The sequence below is a fragment of the Primulina tabacum genome, chromosome 1 (genome assembly GCF_025594145.1).
Source record: "Primulina tabacum isolate GXHZ01 chromosome 1, ASM2559414v2, whole genome shotgun sequence".
NCBI lineage: Eukaryota > Viridiplantae > Streptophyta > Magnoliopsida > Lamiales > Gesneriaceae > Primulina > Primulina tabacum.
The window spans coordinates 15,507,738-15,529,228 of record NC_134550.1 but is presented as its reverse complement, the minus strand read 5'-3'; the positions used below and the strand labels follow the sequence as shown (position 1 = coordinate 15,529,228).

General features: G+C 34.3%; 1 protein-coding gene across 1 annotated transcript; it reads left to right on the top strand.

Moving 5' to 3' along the window:
* Positions 1–14,679: 14,679 nt before the first annotated feature.
* Positions 14,680–15,964, top strand: LOC142542259 (protein CYSTEINE-RICH TRANSMEMBRANE MODULE 13-like). The gene is made up of 3 exons (XM_075648803.1): positions 14,680–14,902; positions 14,973–15,147; positions 15,754–15,964. Exons 1-3 carry the CDS (start codon positions 14,851–14,853, stop codon positions 15,797–15,799), a joined length of 273 nt encoding a protein of 90 aa, XP_075504918.1. The 5' UTR covers positions 14,680–14,850; the 3' UTR covers positions 15,800–15,964.
* Positions 15,965–21,491: the final 5,527 nt, after the last annotated feature.

The following is a 21,491-nucleotide window of genomic DNA, read 5'->3' as shown; positions in this document are numbered from 1 at the left end:
GAAATAGTACTCAAAGTAATGAGAGCTTTACCCAGAGAATGAGATGTAAAAATTATGGCCATGAGAGTATCTAAAGATCTGAACAAGTTAGAACTATACGACTTGTTTGCAGACTTAAAAGCATATGAGTTTGAACTGGAAGTGAGAAGTGGAGAATAACCCTAATCTAATCCACCTACCAAGGCTCTTACTGCTACTGCTACTGCTACTGCTGCAGTTGTTCCAAGTGCATCACCTCCTACTGCCACTGAAATCACATCTGAAATAACTTCTGAACAGATCAGCAACGATGCAATGTCGTTATTTGTGAAGAAATTTTCCAGATTCATGAAGAAGAATCATCGAGCTTATCAGGGTTCTAACCGAAACTTTAAGAAGGATTCACCATCTGGTGACATGGCGTGTTTTAACTGTGGAAAAGTCGGGCATTTCATCGCTGATTTCCCGAAGTCAAAGATAGATGATCAAAACTAAAAGGAATACATGAGGAATGACAAGAAATCCAGCGATGAAATAGTGATTCTAATGGGCGGATTCTAGTTCTGAGTCTTCTGACTCAGAAAGTCATTCCAGTGATAGCGATGCAGAAGAGATCAAATGTCTCATGGCAGACACTGAATCAACCTCAACATCTGGACAGGTATTTGACTTTGACTTTAATGAATTTACACGAATTGATTTGGTTAAAGCACTGCATGACATAGTGGAAGAATACTCGAGATTTTTTCAGTCATTCGAGGAAGTCAAAACTGAAACTCAAAACTTAAAGGATCAAATCAGTAAGTTCACTTGCTTGCAAGAGAACTGCTCTAGTGATCTTGAAGTTGAGATGAGTAAATTAAGAACTCTGCTCTAGTGATATTGAAGTTGAGATGAGTAAATTAAGAACTGAGAATGACAGGGTGAATACAGATTACCAGACGATGAAGTCTGAGAATCAGAAGCTATCGGTTCTGGTTAATGCATGGAACAAGTCTTTTGTTTCATTAGAGAAGATGCAAGAATTACAGAAACAATATGAAGACAAAAGTGGTCTCAAATTCAGTAATAGTGAAAGCACTTCTGAACGAGTACTAAGCCAGAACTGGATACAAGCAAAGGGAAATACATTCATTTTGTTAAATCCAGTGTGTTATATGAACCAGGAGTACCAACTGTTCGAGTTGAAAGGTTTGTAGATCAGACAAATAGAAGGAAGCATTATGGTCTGGGTTATGTTGAACCTAAGGGAAGAGTCCACCAGAGTTCTGGATCCAGTAGAGGATTCAACTCAGGAAAACAACCCTCTATGAAGGTTAGAAACAACCAATACTATAAGTCTAGACCTGTTCAGAAGAGATACATATCAGACAACAAAAATAGAAGGAAAAAACAACATTCTAAGATGCATCCTGATAGAGATAACAGACCTTCTGTTTCACACACCTCTGTGGATACCCGAAGTACAAGGTCACCTGGAATTGTACAAATGTGGGTTCCTAAAGGACTGATAAGGCTTAGACCCAAATAGATTGGGTACCAGTTACTAAAACTTGTGTTTGCAGGAAAAATGAGAAGAAAACGAAGATCAGTAGCTCCACATGGTATCTGGACAGTGGATGTTCCAGACATATGACTGGAGAAAAGAGTCTACTCTCAGAAATAATGAGCTGTACTGGACCAAAGATAACTTTTGGAGATAACTCAAAAGGTAAAATCGTGGGTAAGGGTAAGATTATCCATGGTAACATTACTATAAATGACGTGCTCTTGGTTGAAAATCTTTGTTATAATTTAATCAGTATTAGTCAACTATGTGATAATGGTTATTCAGTAGCTTTTCAGAAGCACACATGCACTGTTAAAGATGCTGATGAGTATATTGTATTAACTGGAAAAAGAGAAGGGAACACTTACAAAGTATCATGGAACATAGATCATGTTAATGTTCCTATATGTTTAGTGCCTACCTTAGTGACAAACATTGGCTATGGCACAAGAGATTGAATCACCTGAACTTTAAGTCAATCAATTATCTCAAGAAGCAGAACATAGTTGATGGTTTACCTAATATTTATTTCGTTAAGAATCATGTATGTTCTGCATGTCAACTTGGCAAACAAGTAAGATCTAGCTTCAAGAATAAAGGTAGCAAATCAACTTCAAGATGTTTAGAATTATTGCATATCGATTTATTTGGTCCAATCCCTATCCTGAGCTTAGGGGGAATGAAGTATACACTTTTTGTTGTTGATGAATTTTCTAGATTTACTTGGGTGATATTTCTTACTGGAAAAGATCAAAACAGTAACTTCCTGATCAAGCACCTGAAAAGATTCAAAATGAAAATCAGTTTCTGTCATCAAAATCAGAAGTGATTGGGTCACTGAATTTACTAACAAGATTCTTGAGTTATATTTAGATGAACAGGGTATTCATCATGAATATTCTGATGCCAGAATGCCTCAACAAAATGGAGTAGCCGAGAGGAGAAACAGAACTCTTAAAAAAGCTGCTAGAACAATGCCAGCAGATGCAGACATCTCTCAACGCTGCTGGGCAGAAACAATCAATACAGCGTTTTTCACACAAAACAGAACCATGATTAACAAAAGACACAATCAGACCCCTTATGAGATATGGAAAGGGAGTAAGCCTAATGTATCTTATTTTCATGTTTTTGGTTGCAAATGTTTTGTGCACAATAATGGTAAAAATCATTTGTCTGCATTTGATTCAAAATCAGATGCTGGATTATTTCTGGGATATTCAGCATTAAGCAAAGCATTCAGAATTTTCAATAATAGAACTCTGAATGTTGAAGAATCTATTCATGTTGTTTTTGATGAAGATAGCAGTGCTCCTTGGAATTTCTAACGTGTCAAATCTAAGTAACAAATTAGACAGGATACATCTGAACTAGATAGTGAAGATGATGCAGAAACCAAGTGTTAAAGATGCTCAAAATCCTGAACTAGACATTCCTCTGGTAGAACCAGTTGTTCAGACACAGGACATAACAGAACCAGAAGTTGACATTCCAGAACCTGCTGCTACTTTAACTGAACATGATCCAAATCCGTCAAACCAGGAAGAAATTTCTTTAAACCCTTTTGTCTGGAGAAAATCTCATCCTCCATATTGTTATTGGTAATCCAGCAGCTCCATTAAGAACCAGAAGACAAATGATTAATGAATATATGCATGCTGCTTTTATCTCTCAGGATGAACCAAAGAAGATTGAAGAAGCTCTTCTAGATCCCAGTTGGATTGAAACTATGCAAGAAGAGCTGAATCAATTTAAAAGAAATGAAGTTTGGTTTCTTGTACCTAGACCATCTCATCAAGCTGTTATTAGAACCCGGTGGGTATTTAGAAACAAGCTAAATGAAGAAGGTACTGTTGTCAGAAATTAAGCAAAACTGGTGGCTCAAGGTTTCAGACAAGAAGAAGGAATAGACTATGATGAGACCTATGCACCAGTAGAAAGGCTTGAAGCTATCAGAATATTCTTAGCCTTTGCTGCCTTCAAAAACTTCAAAGTTTATCAGATGGACGTGAAAAGAGTCTTTCTAAATGGTCTACTACAAGAAGAGGTCTACGTTGAACAATCTCCAGGTTTTATTGATCATTTCTTACTGCATTATGTATTTAAAAATTACACAAAGCCCTGTATGGTTTAAAATAGACACCTCGAGCTTGGTATGACACACTTTCACAATTTCGTGTCAATCATGATTTTACTATCGGCACAGTAGACAAGACTTTGTTCACTTTAGTTATGAATAAGCACATTGTGTTAGTACAGATTTATGTTGATGACATTATCTTTGGGTCAACTAACCCCAAATTGTGTGCAAAGTTCTCTAAATTAATGCAGGAACAATTGGAAATGAGCATGATGGGAGAATTGACATTCTTCCTAGGACTGCAGATCAAGAAACTTGATACTGGAATTTTAATAAATCAGGCTAAGTACACTAAGGAACTACTGAAAAAGTTTGGCATGGAAACATGCTCTGTTGCTTCACTCCAATGAGCTCATCTACAAAACTTGATAAGGATGAAAATGGAATTTCAGTAGAGGTAACTCAGTATCGTGGTCTAATTGGTTCTTTGTTATATCTTACTGCCAATAGACCTGATATTATGTTTTCTGTTTGTATATGTGCGAGATTTCAATCTAACCCTAAGCAATCACATTATATTGCTGCTAAACGTATTCTGAAATACTTAAAGGGTACTCAAAATGTCGGTCTATGGTATCCCAATGATTCTTCTTTCAATATTATTGGATATTCAGATGCTGACTATGCATGTTGCAAATTGGATAGAAAAGCACAAGTGGTTTTTGTCAATTTCTGGGTAATAGGTTGATCTCCTGGTTCAGTAAAAAGCAGACTTCCATAGCTACGTCTACTGCAGAAGCAGAATACTTTGCTGCTGCAAGCTGCTGCTCTCAAATACTGTGGATGCAACAACAACTCAAGGTCTATGGAGTTCAAGCTTCTGAATCACCTATATTCTGTGACAATACCAGTGCTATAGCAATTACGCACAATCCAGTACTTCATTTCAGAACGAAGCACATTGACATCAGACATTATTTTATTAGAGATCATGTGCAGAAGAAGGACATTCGTCTGGAATATTTTTCTACTGATCAACAAGCAGCAGATATCTTTACTAAGTTTTTGCCTGAGAATAAGTTTACTTATTTTCCTAATGTTCTCGGTTTAATTGATTTATCTTAATTATTGTTTATTATCTTCTGTTTTCTTTTATGCAGTAAGTAAAAGTAGTAGATAAACAAAAGATATGACAAAATGGAATATTTCATTCATAAAACCAAATGTGTTACATTGCCTAAGCTATTACAGTTGTTGATATTTAGCAGTACTGAGACCCTCAGCAGGAATCTAACTAGGAGCTACTGGAATCACCCCCTCTTTGTGTGGTCATGGTTTGTAAAAAGGATGATTCCGCAGTTTAGTCCTTCTAAAACTATGGAATAATCCCCTCTCTTTGCATGATCGTGGTTTGTGAAAGGGATTATTCTAACATAATTTAGAATAATATAATTGATTATTCATATTACAGTTCAAGGAATTTCTTCCAAGTTTTCATCTCTTGGAAAATGATGTCTTCAAACATCATCTTACAAGAAGCTGGAAGTCGCCTTTGAAACTAATCTACTGAATCTGACTCTGGAGAAAACTCCGAGAGAAAGCTTGCACCATCCATTTTCTTGGATTTGATAAATGTGTAAATGACTTAGTTTGTGTGTAGGCAGGTATTTATATTAAGCCTCGGGGAAGCTAAAGAGCCACTTAAATGTTCATTTCATGCACGAATATCAAGAGTCATCTGTCTTTCCTTTAGATCTCGTATCTTCGCTTTTAATATTCATTTATTATTTGAATTTATTCAGTGGGGATAATTTTATTATGACTGATATTTCCTGTGCCATGTCATAAGCAGAAGAAGATTTGTCTTTTCAATAAAACAATTTGTCTACTGGTCTTTATAAAAGTGCTGGATATATTTCAGAACTTTATGACTTCTAGTAGATATTATCATAAGACGACAAATCATCTTTTGATTTTCTTTAATAACCACTTGGACATCCCTCCTCTTTCATTGTATTTTAAAATTTTGTCGTACCTGACACTCAACTTTTAACTTTTCAAAAACTCAACCGCAAACATACTGACACGTGTCTTTATGTTTTCACTGACGGGTGTACATTTTGAATATTAACCTTTTTAATATTAACCGCCTCTTCCTTCTCATCTCATCTTTTACGATCTCATACTATTGCATACTAGCTACTGCTTTCTCTTGCATTCATCTTTACTACAGAATCTACTTCGAATTCATTTTATTTGCAGAAATGGCTGGAGCTTATACACTTAATGCTTACCAAATCAACTTTGCATCAGTTCTGACAACAAGGATGATAATCTTGTCAAGATGTTTAAGGCCATTGAAAAATCTGGTCTTAGAAGATTTCTGGAAGTACATGCTATCATATACAAGACTACCCTCCTGGACTTCTATGCTAAAGCAACCGTCGAGGATGGGAAAATTTTTTACTCTCAGAGAGGTGCATCCATCTCCATCGATGCTACACTATTGGAATCGACTTTATTTCTCCCACTCTCAGGTACCTCTTACTTTTCTGATATTTCTAAGGAGGAGATGTCTACTGCCCTTACCTCCTTCTCAGGTTCTGGAGAGGAACTCTCTCCCTCTTACTTCAAGAATCTTCTGAAGATGGAATATCAAGTGCTTGTCGACATCGTGGCAAAGGCACTTTTGGTCAAAACTGGTACTTTTGATAAGCTGACCAAAGAAAAAGTTCAAGTGATTTTAACTATCACTTCTGATATTAAAGTATACTGGAGTCAATTTTTGTTCAGAATCATGAAGGATATGATTGTGAGGAAGGGTACTGGTTTTGCTGTTCAGGTTAGCATGATGTTGAAGGATGCTGGTTTTCCTCATACTTCTGAACAGGATGGTTCATCTGTTACTATGGCCGATGCTAGATAATGTACTTGCTCTAAGGCCTAAGCCATCCGTGGCTGAATTTGTTGCCCTGAAAAAGGAGATCGACGACACTCAGACTGAGGCTCAAAGACCTCAAAAGAAAATCAAGAGGAAAAGAGTGGTTGTTTCTACTGATTCTAATAAAACAGTATCTGAGGAATGTGCTGCTCCAATCAAAGCCTCACTCCCAGCCACCCCAAGCAAGAAGAAAGCCCGCACAACTCTCCGCCTCAAGAAAACAGCAGCTGTTCCTGATTTAAACAATGTTCCTATGAGACAAGTGTTTCCAGAAGCTACTTCAACCAAACCAGAATCTCTCCTCGTCTCCATACCAGCAACCATCTCTACTGCAACCACTTCAACTTTTGTTCCGACTTTCAGACCCACGTCTGGAGTCGATTTTAGAGAATCTGCTGCAGGGTCTTTTGCCTTTAGACCCGTGATGCCTGCCTTCTTTTCTGATAAAGGCAAGAGAAAACTTGTTGCAGAACCACAAACTCAATGCGCCAAGTCATTTGTTCTCACTGTAATTGATATTCAGGATATTGAAAAATCTGCCAGTGACGACATGACTTTCTTTGATGATTGGCTGAAAGAATTTTCCACCCAATCACTCATTTGAAAACACCAGGTGTTTATGCGAAAATGGATAAAGAATGAAAAGAAGGTCTTTGACTCTGCCAAGACCGAAAAAGTGATTGAGGCAATAAACAGAAGAAGCTACATTCTCGAGCAGCTAAAATGCAAGAAGCTGGAATATGTTTTAAAGATTCTTCAGTCTAATTTTGACTATATGATTCCTACTGCTGCTCAGGATCTAAACGTGATCCAAATTTTGACTGACCGACTAAGATTGATGAATGAGTAACTTCTTGCTCAAGAACAGACCTTTGGAGAGCCTGTGCAGTTACCAAGTAGGCTTCATCCCAGACTTTCTTCAGATTAAGCCAGTTGAGGAAAGAACCACAGCTCCATCAGAAGTTAAGGTCTCCAGTACTCCTGCATCCCTGACGATTCCTACTCAATCCTCATCTCTGATTTCTGTTTGCGAATTGGCTTCAGTTGATGAAGTCATTCAATCTATTGTTCTAGCTGCTTCTACTGTACCAGAAACAGCTCAGAATGATGATGTGGTCCAACCAGAAGCTCAACCAACAGACTATCCAATGGCAGAACCAGATGCTGCTCCATCTCAATTAGGGGTGGGCGTCGGTCGGTTCGGTCCCATTTTTCTCTATAACGGTTCGGTTTTTCGGTTTTCGGTTTTGAATATATATGGTCCAAAACCAAACCATTTTATTGCGGTTCGGTCCGATTTTTTTGTAATACGGTTCGGTTTATATGGTCGGTTATATACGGTTTTATAATATTTTGTTAAAAAATAAAATTATAATTCACTTGATGCTTGATAGATGCAACATATATAAAAGAAACAATGATAGTAGATGAGTAGTTAATATACGATTACAATACACTTATGACTTAATAATCTAAGCTTCAATAACAATTTGAAATACAATTTCAAACAGTAGCTCTTCAATAAAAGGATACATAGTCATTAAATTCTAATTTTCAACTCCAAAATGCACATATATTTTGCATCTCAAATCTCAATACATTTAACAATATGAGCTTCAATAACAATTTGAAATTCCAATTGTCAATATTGGACGTGTCACATGACTAAGTTCCATTTATTAGCCCATTATACAAAAAACCCTATATTTAAATATAATATGGCCGGTTCGGTTATTTCGGTTTTCTGAGGATCAAAACCGTAAACCGAACCGAAAAACCGAATTTCTTTAATTGTGAAACCGTAACCGGCCGAAAAACCGATAAAACCGAATCATTTAAATCGAATTTTTCGGTTCGGTCGGTTATTTCGATTTTAACCAAACTATGCCCACCCCTAATCTCAATCACTGTCAAATCTGGAGATATTTTCTGTTGAGAATCAAGCGGAAATGAAAGCTATTTTGAATATTCCATCTGAATCCATTCCAACCGCTGAACAATTGGAAACCACTGAAGCTGCTCAACCAGAAGAGAGTGCAGAATCCAGAACAAACTACTGCTGTTGGAAGAACCTCCGCAGAACAGACTACTACTCTATCTTTTGCTCCACCAGAAGATGCCCCTTCTACTGCTTTGATTATCCCTCCTTCAAGATCACCTGCTCATATTGCTCAACTTGAAGAGATCGGACAGCTTTTGCTCGAAAGGACACCGTCCCCAGCAGAAGCAACGTTTGATCTTGAATTCGAGATAGATATTCTGAGAAGAAATCTTGATAATCTGTCAGATATTGTTAAACAGTTGACTTTTGAACATGCTGGTGAAGTTAGTTTCACATGATTCTGTCGTGACCGTATCTCAAAAGAAGTCACTCGCACGGCAGAATCATTGGTCAAACTGCATGTCGAAACCAGTCATTTTCAGACAAAAAGCTCTCTCAAGTCATGCCAACATCTTGCTTGGACATGCTGACATCATTAAAACTGTCTCTGATTGTGATTCAGCTATTCAATCAGTCTCCACCAAAGTAGAAGCTATGGACTCGAAACTTGAAACTATTGATGCCAAGATTGAGTCTAAATCTCAATCTATTCTTGATCTAAATGAACGAGTTTCGAATCAAGAACCATTTCTGGATATGCTGAATAATGACATTCTTACTCTTACTGACCGAGTGGATGACTTACTCACTCGAGTTCTAGCCAATGATGCCAAAAAGCGGGAAGCAGAAGCCAGGTTACAAGAAGGCAGATATGGAGGACATCATGCAGAATCTTCCTACAGGAATCAAGATCCTCAAGATGAGGACACGACTGATTATTCTCATATCGATTATTTTGCTATCAATTTCTATCTTCTTATTGTTACAATTGTTGCTTACTAACTTCTAGGTTTTGGCATCACCACAAAAGGGGAAATTGATAAACTTAATTTAATTGTGGTGATGAGAGTCAAAACCTGTAGATCGCAATAGCTATAATCAGAAGACAGTATAAAACAGAAGCTCTCGTATCGCATTAAAAAAGCAGTACTTTTCGAGTAATTAAACGGCTTAGAAAATCAGAAGCATCGCATAGCTTTAAAAGCAGAACTTAGCTTAAACAGAAGTAGCAGTACTTTTCGAGTAATTAAACGGCTTAGAAAATCAGAAGCATCGCATAGCTTTAAAAGCAGAACTTAGCTTAAACAGAAGTAACTTAACGTCTTTTACTTGATCGTTACAATCTTAAATGGTACCGTTACTTTATCTAGTACTAGCATTAATTGCATCATTAATGCTGTACAAAGATATTTAACGCTCCTTACTAGTTTTGGTATGAAACAAGACTATTTACTCTGAAGCTTTCTGCAGGACCTTTTTTGGTATTAAAGCAGATCTTACTCTGGAGTCACAGAAACTGTTTTTGATTATAGACGTTGGACTCAAAGTTTTCTATATATATAGAGGACAATCCTTTATAGAAAACAACGTTATTATCATTATCAACGCAACGATTATTCCAACGTGACTTTTGAGCTATCATCAACTACTTATCTTCAAGCTCAACACACAGAAAAGCAGCACACGCTTTATTATATATCCGATCTTCTGAGATCGTTTTGTGCTGCTGATTATTTCGAAAACCTCTTCAAGCTAAACACTTTACTATATCTTATTGAGAAGAGTTTGTAAACTGGAAAAGAGTCTTTTCCATAACTTTGTTGTATTCGTTTTACTGAGTTGAGTAACTAAGAGTTTCAGTAGGCTAAGGGTAAGCCCTGCTGAAATGGGTGTGTACAAGTGTTGTACTGTAATATCCAAAGTCTTTTACCTTCTGGAAACAGAAGAAGGGGAGACATAGAAGATTTTATCTTCGAACTTCCAGAAACAACCACTGTTCAACTGCCTACTGTTTTTTTATTTCTCATCGTACTCCATTGGATCGTTTCCGCACTTATTGTGATCTGCTCGATTTACATTCGAACAAGATCAACTATAATCTCTAACAGGATTCTAGCACCCTTTGCATATCATCCAACAAAAGAAAGAGTTTATTCACCTTCCCTCCCTCCCTCCCTCTAAACTCCTTATCGATCCCCAACAGAAAAAATTGAAACCACCTCAAAAACTACCTTACAAAGACCGCCAAAAATTGTTTCATGCACGTTACTTTCCAGATTAAAACTAAAGTTGCTGTAAATTATTAAAATACTTTATAATAAAAATATATTGTAATTTTTTTTAGAGCAAGATACATTACGCAGATGCAACGGTGAGCTCTGATTGTTTAGTTTCTTATTATACACGAATTCTCAAGTGAATAATAGAGAGGGAGAGGAGTCTCAGGGAAGTAAAGTTTTCATCACTAACTTCTATGATAAAATTTCAATCCCTTAATTTAAATTATAATTTATTAATTTGTTAAAAAGTTGTATAAATAAATTCTTAAATCCACGAAATTAAGAAAAAACTGTAAAAATTCTATATCCCAAAAAATACCAAGTTTCTTATTCTCATATCTTATAATATTTCAATTTTGAAAGAAATTGATCATTTTTGGAAATTTAGAATCAATTTATCCACCACTTCTAAACGGCTACATTGATTTTAACAAGTGGCATCAGAAATAGGAATTTTTATTTTAAATGACTTGTGTAATTTTGATCGCTACAAAATAAGTTGTAGATTCAATAACTTTTAATTTTACGAACCAAACCAACTGATGTTTAATTAAATTGTACATTTTTATTTGATCCTAATAACAAAGCTGTTTCTTTTTCCATTTCTTAATTAATTAATCCATTTCGTTCTTTCGAAGTGTTTAGTTTATAATAATACTTTATAGTTCTTCATTTGATTCAACCAAACAAATATATAAAAAACCATCTTCAGATAAAAAGCTTCAACTATACCCTACTATATATATATATATATATATATATTAGGTTTATGGTTTTGCTCCACCACCTTTCCCCAAATTTTAAATGGGCTAGTTGTTGCCTAGAAAGCCAAAAAGTTCACAAAAACTCAAGTGAGGTGGTTTGTATGTTAATTTTGTGCGACGAATAGTTTATTTGAGTCACTCAGAAAAAATATTATTTTTTAAGTCAAAAATATTTTTTTCATTGTAAATATAGATAGAATTGATCCGTTTCATGAATAAAAATACGTGAGTTTCACCCACTGGAGACCTATTCAAAGAAGTTTCTTATTCATATCTAACTAATCTTCTTCCATCTCTTCTCAAATTTGACTTATCAATTACCATTCCAACAAGTTTCAAATATCGGCCTCAGACGGCAGCCACCAAGAGCCGCAGCATTTTCTTGATTTAATCTTTTTGACAATAGATATGTATAATTCTAAAATATGATATATTAATCCAAATAGATTTAAGAAGGTTACATAAAGATTTGCAAAAAAAAAAAATTATAATTATAATTAAGAAAATATATCCATTTTTTTCACAACTTAAAGATTACATGCACGATGTCCAAAAACAAAATTTAAAGGAAAAAAACGAAATTATCAAAATTCAAAATAAAAAATGGCCGGAAAACAATTTAAACCGAGAATACAATTTTACATTTAATATATATTACAATAGTTAAAGGTTTTATATATATTATATAGTTTTTTTATTTTGAAACCTTATATATGTTATGTTAAAATAGTTAGAAATGTAATTTTTATCCCTTAAAAAATTGATAGATTTTAATGCAAAATATTAAATGAATGTTTTTTAATTCAAAAATGTTTTTTTTTTAACACGGACTCCATGTGTTTTTGAAATAATTTTTTTTTTATTTTTTTAAATATTTCCTTTTTCTAACGGTAGGTTGAGGATGAGATAAAAAAGTAATTTTTTTTTTCATTTTTACTTTTAAAATTTTTCCTTTTTCCTTTTTAATTATGATATTTTTTTAAAATTTTTTCTTTTCGTTACCTGTGTTAGAAAAAGTTAAAACAAATCATGTTAGCATATATTATTTTGCATAACATGATCGTTGAGGATGAGAGATGTCACGTGACAAATTGGTATAACGATGAATTCGACGAACTCGTACAACCTATATGTGGCTCAAACCGAGGATTTCAGGATTATCTTCGGACAAATTCTGAGCTACGTGACACTCAAGTTCATCACCAACTTCGTGCAGACTTAGTTGAGCATATCTAGGACAGTACAACAACAATCCGTGAATTAATATTTCATATCTTATTTTTAATTTCATCAATGTGTGGTTTATTTCTAAGTTATTGTTTCATTTCAATTTCATAATTATATTGTAACTTTAAATAAATTGTGCTCACGTCTTGTTTAAATTCTTCTTCCGTCGTGGTATTTCTTTCAAACATCTACTTTATTTAATAAATATATTTAAAAATATTAATATTTTTTAAAAAAATAAAAAAATTATTTTATTAAAAAGTAAGATTATTTTAAAAATTAGAGTGGACTGTGAGACCCATAAATAATGAGTTTTAATGTTAAAAATAATATGGGTAAAAGAGATATGTTGTTATAATGAGTATGTGATAGTGGACCCCACAAATTTTGATGACTTGGTGGTTGTTATAACATCCACCCATTGTAGATGCTCTTATGAGCCTAATTATTTTTAAATTGGTCTCAAACCTACAAAATGTCAGTTAATATTATGAGTAATAAAAGGTTATGTGGCCATTTAATCGAGAAACAAAAAGTCCAACTGGATTCTTAAAAAAATTAAATTTCCATGTTGTGATAATATGGATTTGGGGAAGGGTGCAACGAAAAATATGGGCTAGTTGTTGCCTAGAAAGCCAAGAAGTTTACAAAAACTCCTGTGTGTCGGTCTGCATATCAATTTTGTGAGACTAATATTACATTTGAATCACTCAGAAAAAATATTATTTTTATGTCAAAAGTATTTTTTTAATTGAAAATATAGATAGAATTCATCCGTTTCATGTAAAAATATAGATAGAATTCATCCGTTTCATGAATAAAAATACATGAATTCCACCCACTACATACCTATTCAAAGAAGTTTCTTATTCCTATCTGACTAATCTTCTTCCATCTCTTTCAAATATCGGCCTCAGACGGCGGCTACCAAGAGCGGCAGCATTTTATTGATTTAATCTTTTTGACAATCGATATGTATAATTCTAAAATATGATATATTCCAAATAGATATAAGAAGGTTACAAAAAGATTTGCAAAAAAAAATTCATTTATAATTATAATTAATAAAATATATCCATTTTTTTCACAACTTAAAGATTACATGCACGATGCCCAAAAGTAAAATTATAAGGGAAAACAATCAAACTTCTCAAAAATCAAAATAAAAAATGGTTGGAAAACAATTTAAACCGAGAATACCATTTTACATATAATATATATTACAATAGTTAAAGGTTTTATATATATTATATAATTTTTTTATTTTGAAACCTTGTATATGATATGTTAAAATAGTTAGAAATGTAATTTTTATCCATTCAAAAATTGATAGATTTTAATGCAAAATATTAAATGAATGTTTTTTAATCCAAACATTTCTAAAAACTGGGTAGAACAAAAGTTGATGACTCGTTGAGTAGGAATCTTGTAAGATCGTCTCACAAATCTTTATCTATGAGACGGGTCAACCTTACCGATATTCACAATAAAAAATAATAATTTTAGCATAAAAACAATAATTTTTCATGGATAATCCAAATAAGAGATCCGTCTCACAAAATATGACCCATGAGACCGTCTTACACGAGTTTTGCTTCACTCGTTGTAGCAGTGCTGAATCCAAATATCATTTGTTGTGTTCCTCGAGGAAGGAATAAAATCCCTAGAAGCTCGACTCCAAACATTATAAAACAACGTACAATTTAATTTATTACTTCAATTGTATAAACCAAAATTTTAGTACAAGAAAACCGGACAGAACAAAGTAAAATAATTTGATTTCAAATTTGATAATCGAAAAATAAAAATTTAAAAAATAATAGATTCATCTTTCGACCCATCAACTATAAAATATATATATATATACAAATTTTTTTTTTAAAAAAATAAAATGGACGCTGTTGCTACTGCGAATACTGTAGCATTCCGTGGGGTTGAAGCAAAAATGGCCTTAGGATTAAAAGTAAATGGATTACGCGTAGTGTACGCGCGCTCAATCCAGCCTTTATTATACAAAATCAAAATAGTAATCACAAACCCAATTGTCTCCCTTTCTCTCTCTACAAGCAAATACTTTTGAACTCCCGAGGAGGGAAGGAGCAGAACTTAGACAGAGGGTGGAAAGGAATAAATCAATCAAGGCGTGATCATGAGTTACTACAACCAGAATCAACCCCCAGTTGGTGTTCCTCCCCCTCAAGGTGACTGATTAGATTAGATTATCTGATTTTCCATTTTTCAGAATTTGTATCTGATTTTTTTTATTTGCAGGATATCCGCCGGAGGGGTATTCGAAGGATGCCTATCCTCCACCGGGTTACCCGCCGCAAGGCTATCCTCCGCAGCAGGGCTACCCACCCCAGGGATATCCGCCACAGTACGACCCTCAGTACGGCGCACCGCCTCCTCAAAAGCAATCCGGTAGCGCGGGGTTCATGGAAGGATGGTACGTAAACGGATCTGATCATGTGAATTTTTCGGATTTCCTCAATTTAGTTGTTTTTCGATGGCGATTTAGTGCTTCCTCGGTAGTGGTGGTATGCACGCGCCTTTTCCAGGCTTTTTGCTCGCTTTTTCACGGATTATAATAAATAAACTTTATCATCATATAATATTACTAATTATTATTTACTTACTTAATCTATCTATTTTTGAATTTTTTTTTATATGAAATCAAATTTTATTTCATAAAGATTTAGTATTATGTATTGTTGATCAAGCTTCTCCAAGTTTAGATTGAATTGTATTTATAGAGATTTTGAAATCTAATCTCCAAATTTTTGCTACCAATATTTATAGCAGGATTAGTTAAATAAATTGCTTAGGTGAAATACATTTTTCAAGTATAACTTTCTTTGACTCTTTTTTTTTAATGGTATTACTACGCTTAGGATAATGTTTAGAGCTATGAAAATATATTCGCCAGCGTAGAATAATATATGGGAAAAAATTGTTGAATATCGTAATTTCCCCGATTTTTCGTATTGTAGATCACTTACATTCGCTAAATTGATCTCGAAAATGGGATTAAATCGAATTATTTTTGGTGCAGTTTGGCTGCTCTTTGCTGTTGTTGCCTGCTTGATGCATGTTTCTGAAGAAGAAAGGCATGGTTGGAAAATGGATTTCACTTCCCCATTTATCTTCCATTTAAGGGTTGTTATTGCTTGTCATATGTTTCCCTTCAAAAATAATAGTTGACTTGTTTCTTGAAATGCCACTCTCCTTTTTTTTAAAAAAAATTGTGCCTTTCGTTTGCTAAATTTCTTGGGTGGTTTTTGAGTATACAAGTGTTGTTTATCTGATTTTTTCACAAATCAAATCTCCCGGTCCAAGTTAAATCAATCGATCGTTCCAAGCGCAACAGTGGGATATTGACTTGTTTGGATAGATTAAATTCAAGAGAATTTCAAGTTCATTCTATATTAGAAACTAAAATATTATAATAATAATTGTGATAAATTTCAAATGTAACAATCTTTGATGTCGTTCTAATAATTGAAAACACAAGCCTATGTACCATTTTCACTGTCATGGATGCTATCACCTAATTGTATGTAGTAAGAGTGAAGAAGATCTAAGGAACAAGAAATTATGAACTGATATCCCATTAATCCAGAGGAAGATTTTCAGTCATTTGGTTCAAGTGCCAAGTTGAAATCAAGTAAGATAGATATCAGTCAAGAAAATAAAAACTTTCCATCGGTTTATAAATTTTTCAGATCGGGTTGATTTATTAGTTGTCTGCAGTTAATAAACTAAAGTTTCCGAATATTTCACTCAACAATCTATCTCCAATATGTTTTCCAACCGGAAAGATTGCACAATTCTCAAACTCAGTGTCCCGTTTAACTCGGACAATTTTTCCATCATCCTATTTACCAAGACACAGATCTGTTTTGACTATTCCTAGTTATAATTTACTAATTAAACACATTCCAGTTTTCCAAGGAATTTGAAGTTGGTGTGGATATGGAATGGGTGGCTTCTATCTGATTAGGAAAAAATCAATTTTAGTTTCTTTCAAACAAAATTTGGACAATTGATGTTATCCAAACCAGTTTTGTTTCATTATAATGGGACATGCATTGTGACGGGGAACATTCCAAATAACTGGGCATATGCGCTACGCGACTAACACAGAATTTGGTGTAATTTTGTGACATTAATTGATTTTTACGATGACATATTCACCATCTTAGAAAAATAATATTTTTTTCATTTAATATCTATTTTGAAAAATTCAAATATTCACTATCACTTCTTCCAAATTACAAATTTAATATTGTTGTAATAGGGTTATACAAATAATAATTAAATTATAGGCAAAACAATCACAAATCTCATCAAACCAAAAACCCAATTGTACATGGAAGATACTAGTAATACAAATTTCAATAATAGTCAAATCATTAATTAGTACAAAAATTAAATGAACAAAGCATGGATGAGTAAAACATGAAAGGCACAAGAATCTTCACATGGCAAGTTCCGAGCTTTCATGTGAACTCAATGTTTGTTTTTTTTAGTAATTGACTTTTCCCTTTTATCCATAAAAATAACATTATTAACATCGATTGACGTGATATTTGCAATTCTTTTTATATTATTAATATTACAAGAAGGGATTATATAAATCTCGAACTCGAGACGTCGACTTTGGTGATGATATTTGCAATTCGTTTTTCTATATTCCATGGTAAATTAATATCCTCAAAATGATTGTAGAATAGACAAAGTGATGAAAACAAATCCTCCGATGCAAACAAGCTTTGATCGGTAGAACACGATGAAATATGCCAACTTAATCGGTAAACTCATTTGTGTGTATCATCGAATTACACAAATATTTATAGATGTTCGAAGTTAGATATTCTATCCATCGCTTGAAAAACAAGCAATAGATCACTTTTACAACACCAAATTGCTTCTCTCATTACTCAGTAGCTTGTAACGCTGAATAATCTAACGTCAGTTTGTGGCATTGAATAATCTTTCATAAGAATATTTCTTTCAATGAATGATGTATGAGATAAACTTTTGAGACCATAATACATTTGAAGACTTGCATAAATTCTTGATAGCTTGATCGATTAATGCATTTCAATAGATTCGATTATCTTCGAGATCTTTAATACTTCGATTTTTATTGTTTTCAATGAAAACGATTAGATCTAAGATTTTAGAAAATGAATTTAACACTTTATCTGTAAAAACTTGGTGGTAGAATCTTGTAGAACCTATAAATCTTTAGAATATATTTTTTTGTGGCAATGTCTTCTAGTGTTCATTTTTGGATTAATTATGATTATATCATTAATGTAAATAATCATATTTCATCATCATTAGAATTATTATTAATGGCCTTTTGTCCACAAAACTGCAGATAACATTAAATGTAGAGACAAATTGACATATGGCATTGAATGTTCAGGACTTGTTGAAAAATTAAGTCATATTTTTCAAATGTTGTCAAATTTGGATGCAGGCAAATACAATTGATATTTGTCTTCTCGCGTTCACAAGCCAGGAGAGCTCTATAAATAGAGCTCTCCTCATCAGTTGAGATCATCTCATTCTCGAATATTTCTCTCATCTTATAGCATTTAAATGCTTAGTTCTATAATATTTGTCAGGTTTTTTGTTCTCCTGTATTAAGAGAGTGTGTGTTCTCTCTAGAAACACAGTGAGTGATTGTATATCATAAAATATTATAGTGAAATTATTTTCATCTTGCTCGTGGTTTTAACCCTAATAATTTTTAGGGGTTTTTCACGTAAATCTCGGTGTCCGATTTATTCTTTATTTTCATATTATTATCTCAAATTTCCGCAAGTGGGGCCAACAAGTGGTAATCAGAGCCTTGGTTTAAAATTTCTTAAAATTTTGTATATGCTCTGTGTTGCAGCCTAGACTGATCTTTCACATCAAAAAAGATTTTTTGAGATTATTTTATTAAGGTAGGATTATTTTTTCCAGTCTACTAAAATTGTTGTAGACATAATGGCGGGCATATATGAGATAACAAAGTTCAATAAAAGCAATTTTATGCTGTGGAAAATAAAGATATAAGCAGTTTTAAGAAAGGAGAATTGCTTGGCGGATATTAGAGATAGACCAGTGGAAATTACAGACGATGTAAAGTGGAATGAGATGAATGATAAAGTTGTTGCCAATCTATACTTTGCAATAGTAGACGAAGTATTGTCAAGTATCTCTGAGATAAAAACAGCAAAAGTTATCTGGGATACTCTGACAAAGATGTACGAGGTCAAGTCCCTACACAACATGATTTTCCTAAGGCTTTATACTATTCGGATGGCAGAATCCTCATCGATGACCGACCATATCAACACACTAAATACTCTATCTGTTCAACTTACTTCCATGTGGCATAAAATAGGGGAAAATGAACGTGCGGAGCTTCTACTTCAAAGCCTAACAGATTCATATGATCAATTTATCATCAACATAACAAACAATATTCTTATGAGCTTTCTAAACTCGACGATATCTTAATTGCATTTCTCGGAGAAGAAAGCCAGTGCAAGAATAAGGAAGATAGGTTGGTAACATCGAAGCAGTCACATGCTTTACCAATGATAAGAGGAAGATTTATGGACCGTGACTCCAGTGGGAGCCAAAGACGAGGTAGATCAAAGTCGAGAAGTAAGAAGAAAAATATTTAATTCTTTAAATGTGGCGGTAAAGGGCAGTTCAAGAAAGAGTGTACGAGTATCGAAAAAAAATTTCAAGGAAATGTGGCCAGTACTTTAGGCGGTGATGAAATATTATTCAGCGAAGCTGCAATAGTTGCAGAAGACGTGCACAAATTTTGTGACACATGGATTATGGATTCAGAAGCGACGTGGAACATGACGTCTCGAATAAAATGGTTTGAACATTATGCACCAGTCTAAGGAGGATATATATTCATGGAAAATAATCATGTCTTGGATATCTTTGGGGTCGGTACTATAAAAATTAAAATATTTGATGGCATCATTCACACCATACAGGAGGTACGACATGTGAAGGGACCGGCGAAAAATATTTTTTCCTTGGGGCAATTGGATGATATCGAGTGCAAAAACGTATCGAGAACAAGATCAAGAAAATTATGAAGGGTGCGCTTGTGGTTATGAGTGCAAATCTGTATGTACTTTCGGGAGAAACACACAAAGAGGAAAAACTAGCTGTTGCATCAATTGGTTCAGGAGAAGAATTAACAATGTTATGGCATAGAAGCTCGGGCATATGTCAGAACGGGGGTTGAATTCTCTCAATACGGAAGCTGCTTATAGGACTTACAAAAGTGTCGCTATCTTTTTGTGAGCATTGTGTTACCAGTAAAAAACACATATTAAATTTTGTCACTTCTGCTGCCAAAAGCAAAAGCATGTTGGAGCTGATTCATTCGGATGTTTGGCAAGCACCGATTGTATCCCTAGGAGCTGCGAGATACTTTGTCTCGTTCATTGATGATTTCTCTATGAGATGTTGGGTGTATCTAATCAAGAAGAAATTAGATGTCTTCCAGATCTTCAAAGATTTCAAAGCACGAGTTGAACTTGGTTCTGAAAAGAAAATTAAGTGTCTAAGGACGGACAATGGAGAAAAATATACCAATGACGAATTTGATGCATATTGTCAACATGAAGGCATCAAAAGAAAATTCACGACGGCATACACACCTCAACAGAATGGAGTGGCGGAGTGGATGAACAGAACCTTGTTGGACATAACAAGAGCTATGTTGAGGACTGCGGGTCTAGACAAGTCATTTTGGGTTGAGGCAGTCATAACCGGTTGTTATATTATCAATCTTTCTCCTTCAGTGACAATTGATCTGAAAACTCCGATGGAGATGTGGATGGGAAGACGGCAGATTATTCTTATTTGCATGCATTTGGAAGTCCTGTGTACGTTCTGTACAATGAGCAAGAAAGATCGAACTTAGATTCGAATCCAGAAAATGTATCTTCTTGGGTTATGTTGATGGAATAAAGGGGTTTCTCTTGTGTGATCTTACTGTTCACAAGCTTGTCATCAGCAGAGATGTTATCTTCGAGGAAGATAAAGTAAAGGGAGACAAAGGCTCACTGAATTCAAAAACTACTATATTTCAGGTGGAAAATTAGACGAACGAATGTCAAATTTCTTGTGAAGCAGTACCAGAGCACGAAGAACAAGAACATTTTGAGTCAGAGGTTTTTAATATGAGGCAGTCAACTCGAGACAGAAGACCACCATGTTGGCTTTTAGATTATATCATTAAATCAATATTGCATATTGTCTATTATAAGAGGATGGTGAGCCATCGAGTTTCCACGAGGCTACTCAAAGCTCAGATGTATCCTTTTGGATGATAGAAATGCAAAAAGAATTGGAGGGATTAGACAAGAATAAACTTGAAATCTTGTTACACTATCACGATGGAGGAAAGCCATTGATAAAAGATGGGTCTATAAGATCAAGCGTGATGAAAATAACCAAGTGGAATAGTATTGTGCGAGATTGTTGGTAAAAGGATATGCTCAGAAAGAAGTCATTAACTTCAATGAGATATTTTCTCCTGTGGTTCGGCTTACAACAGTCAGAGTATTGTTTGAATTGTGTGCAGGTGTTTGACCTATATCTAGAACAGTTACATGTGTAAATGACGTTTCTTCATGAAAATGTTGAAGAAGAAATCTATAGGCTTCAGCCAGAAGGTTTTGCGGAAAAAAGGCAAAGAGAACTTGGTTTGCAGGTTGAACAAATCTCTGTACGGTCTCAAACAGGCGTCGA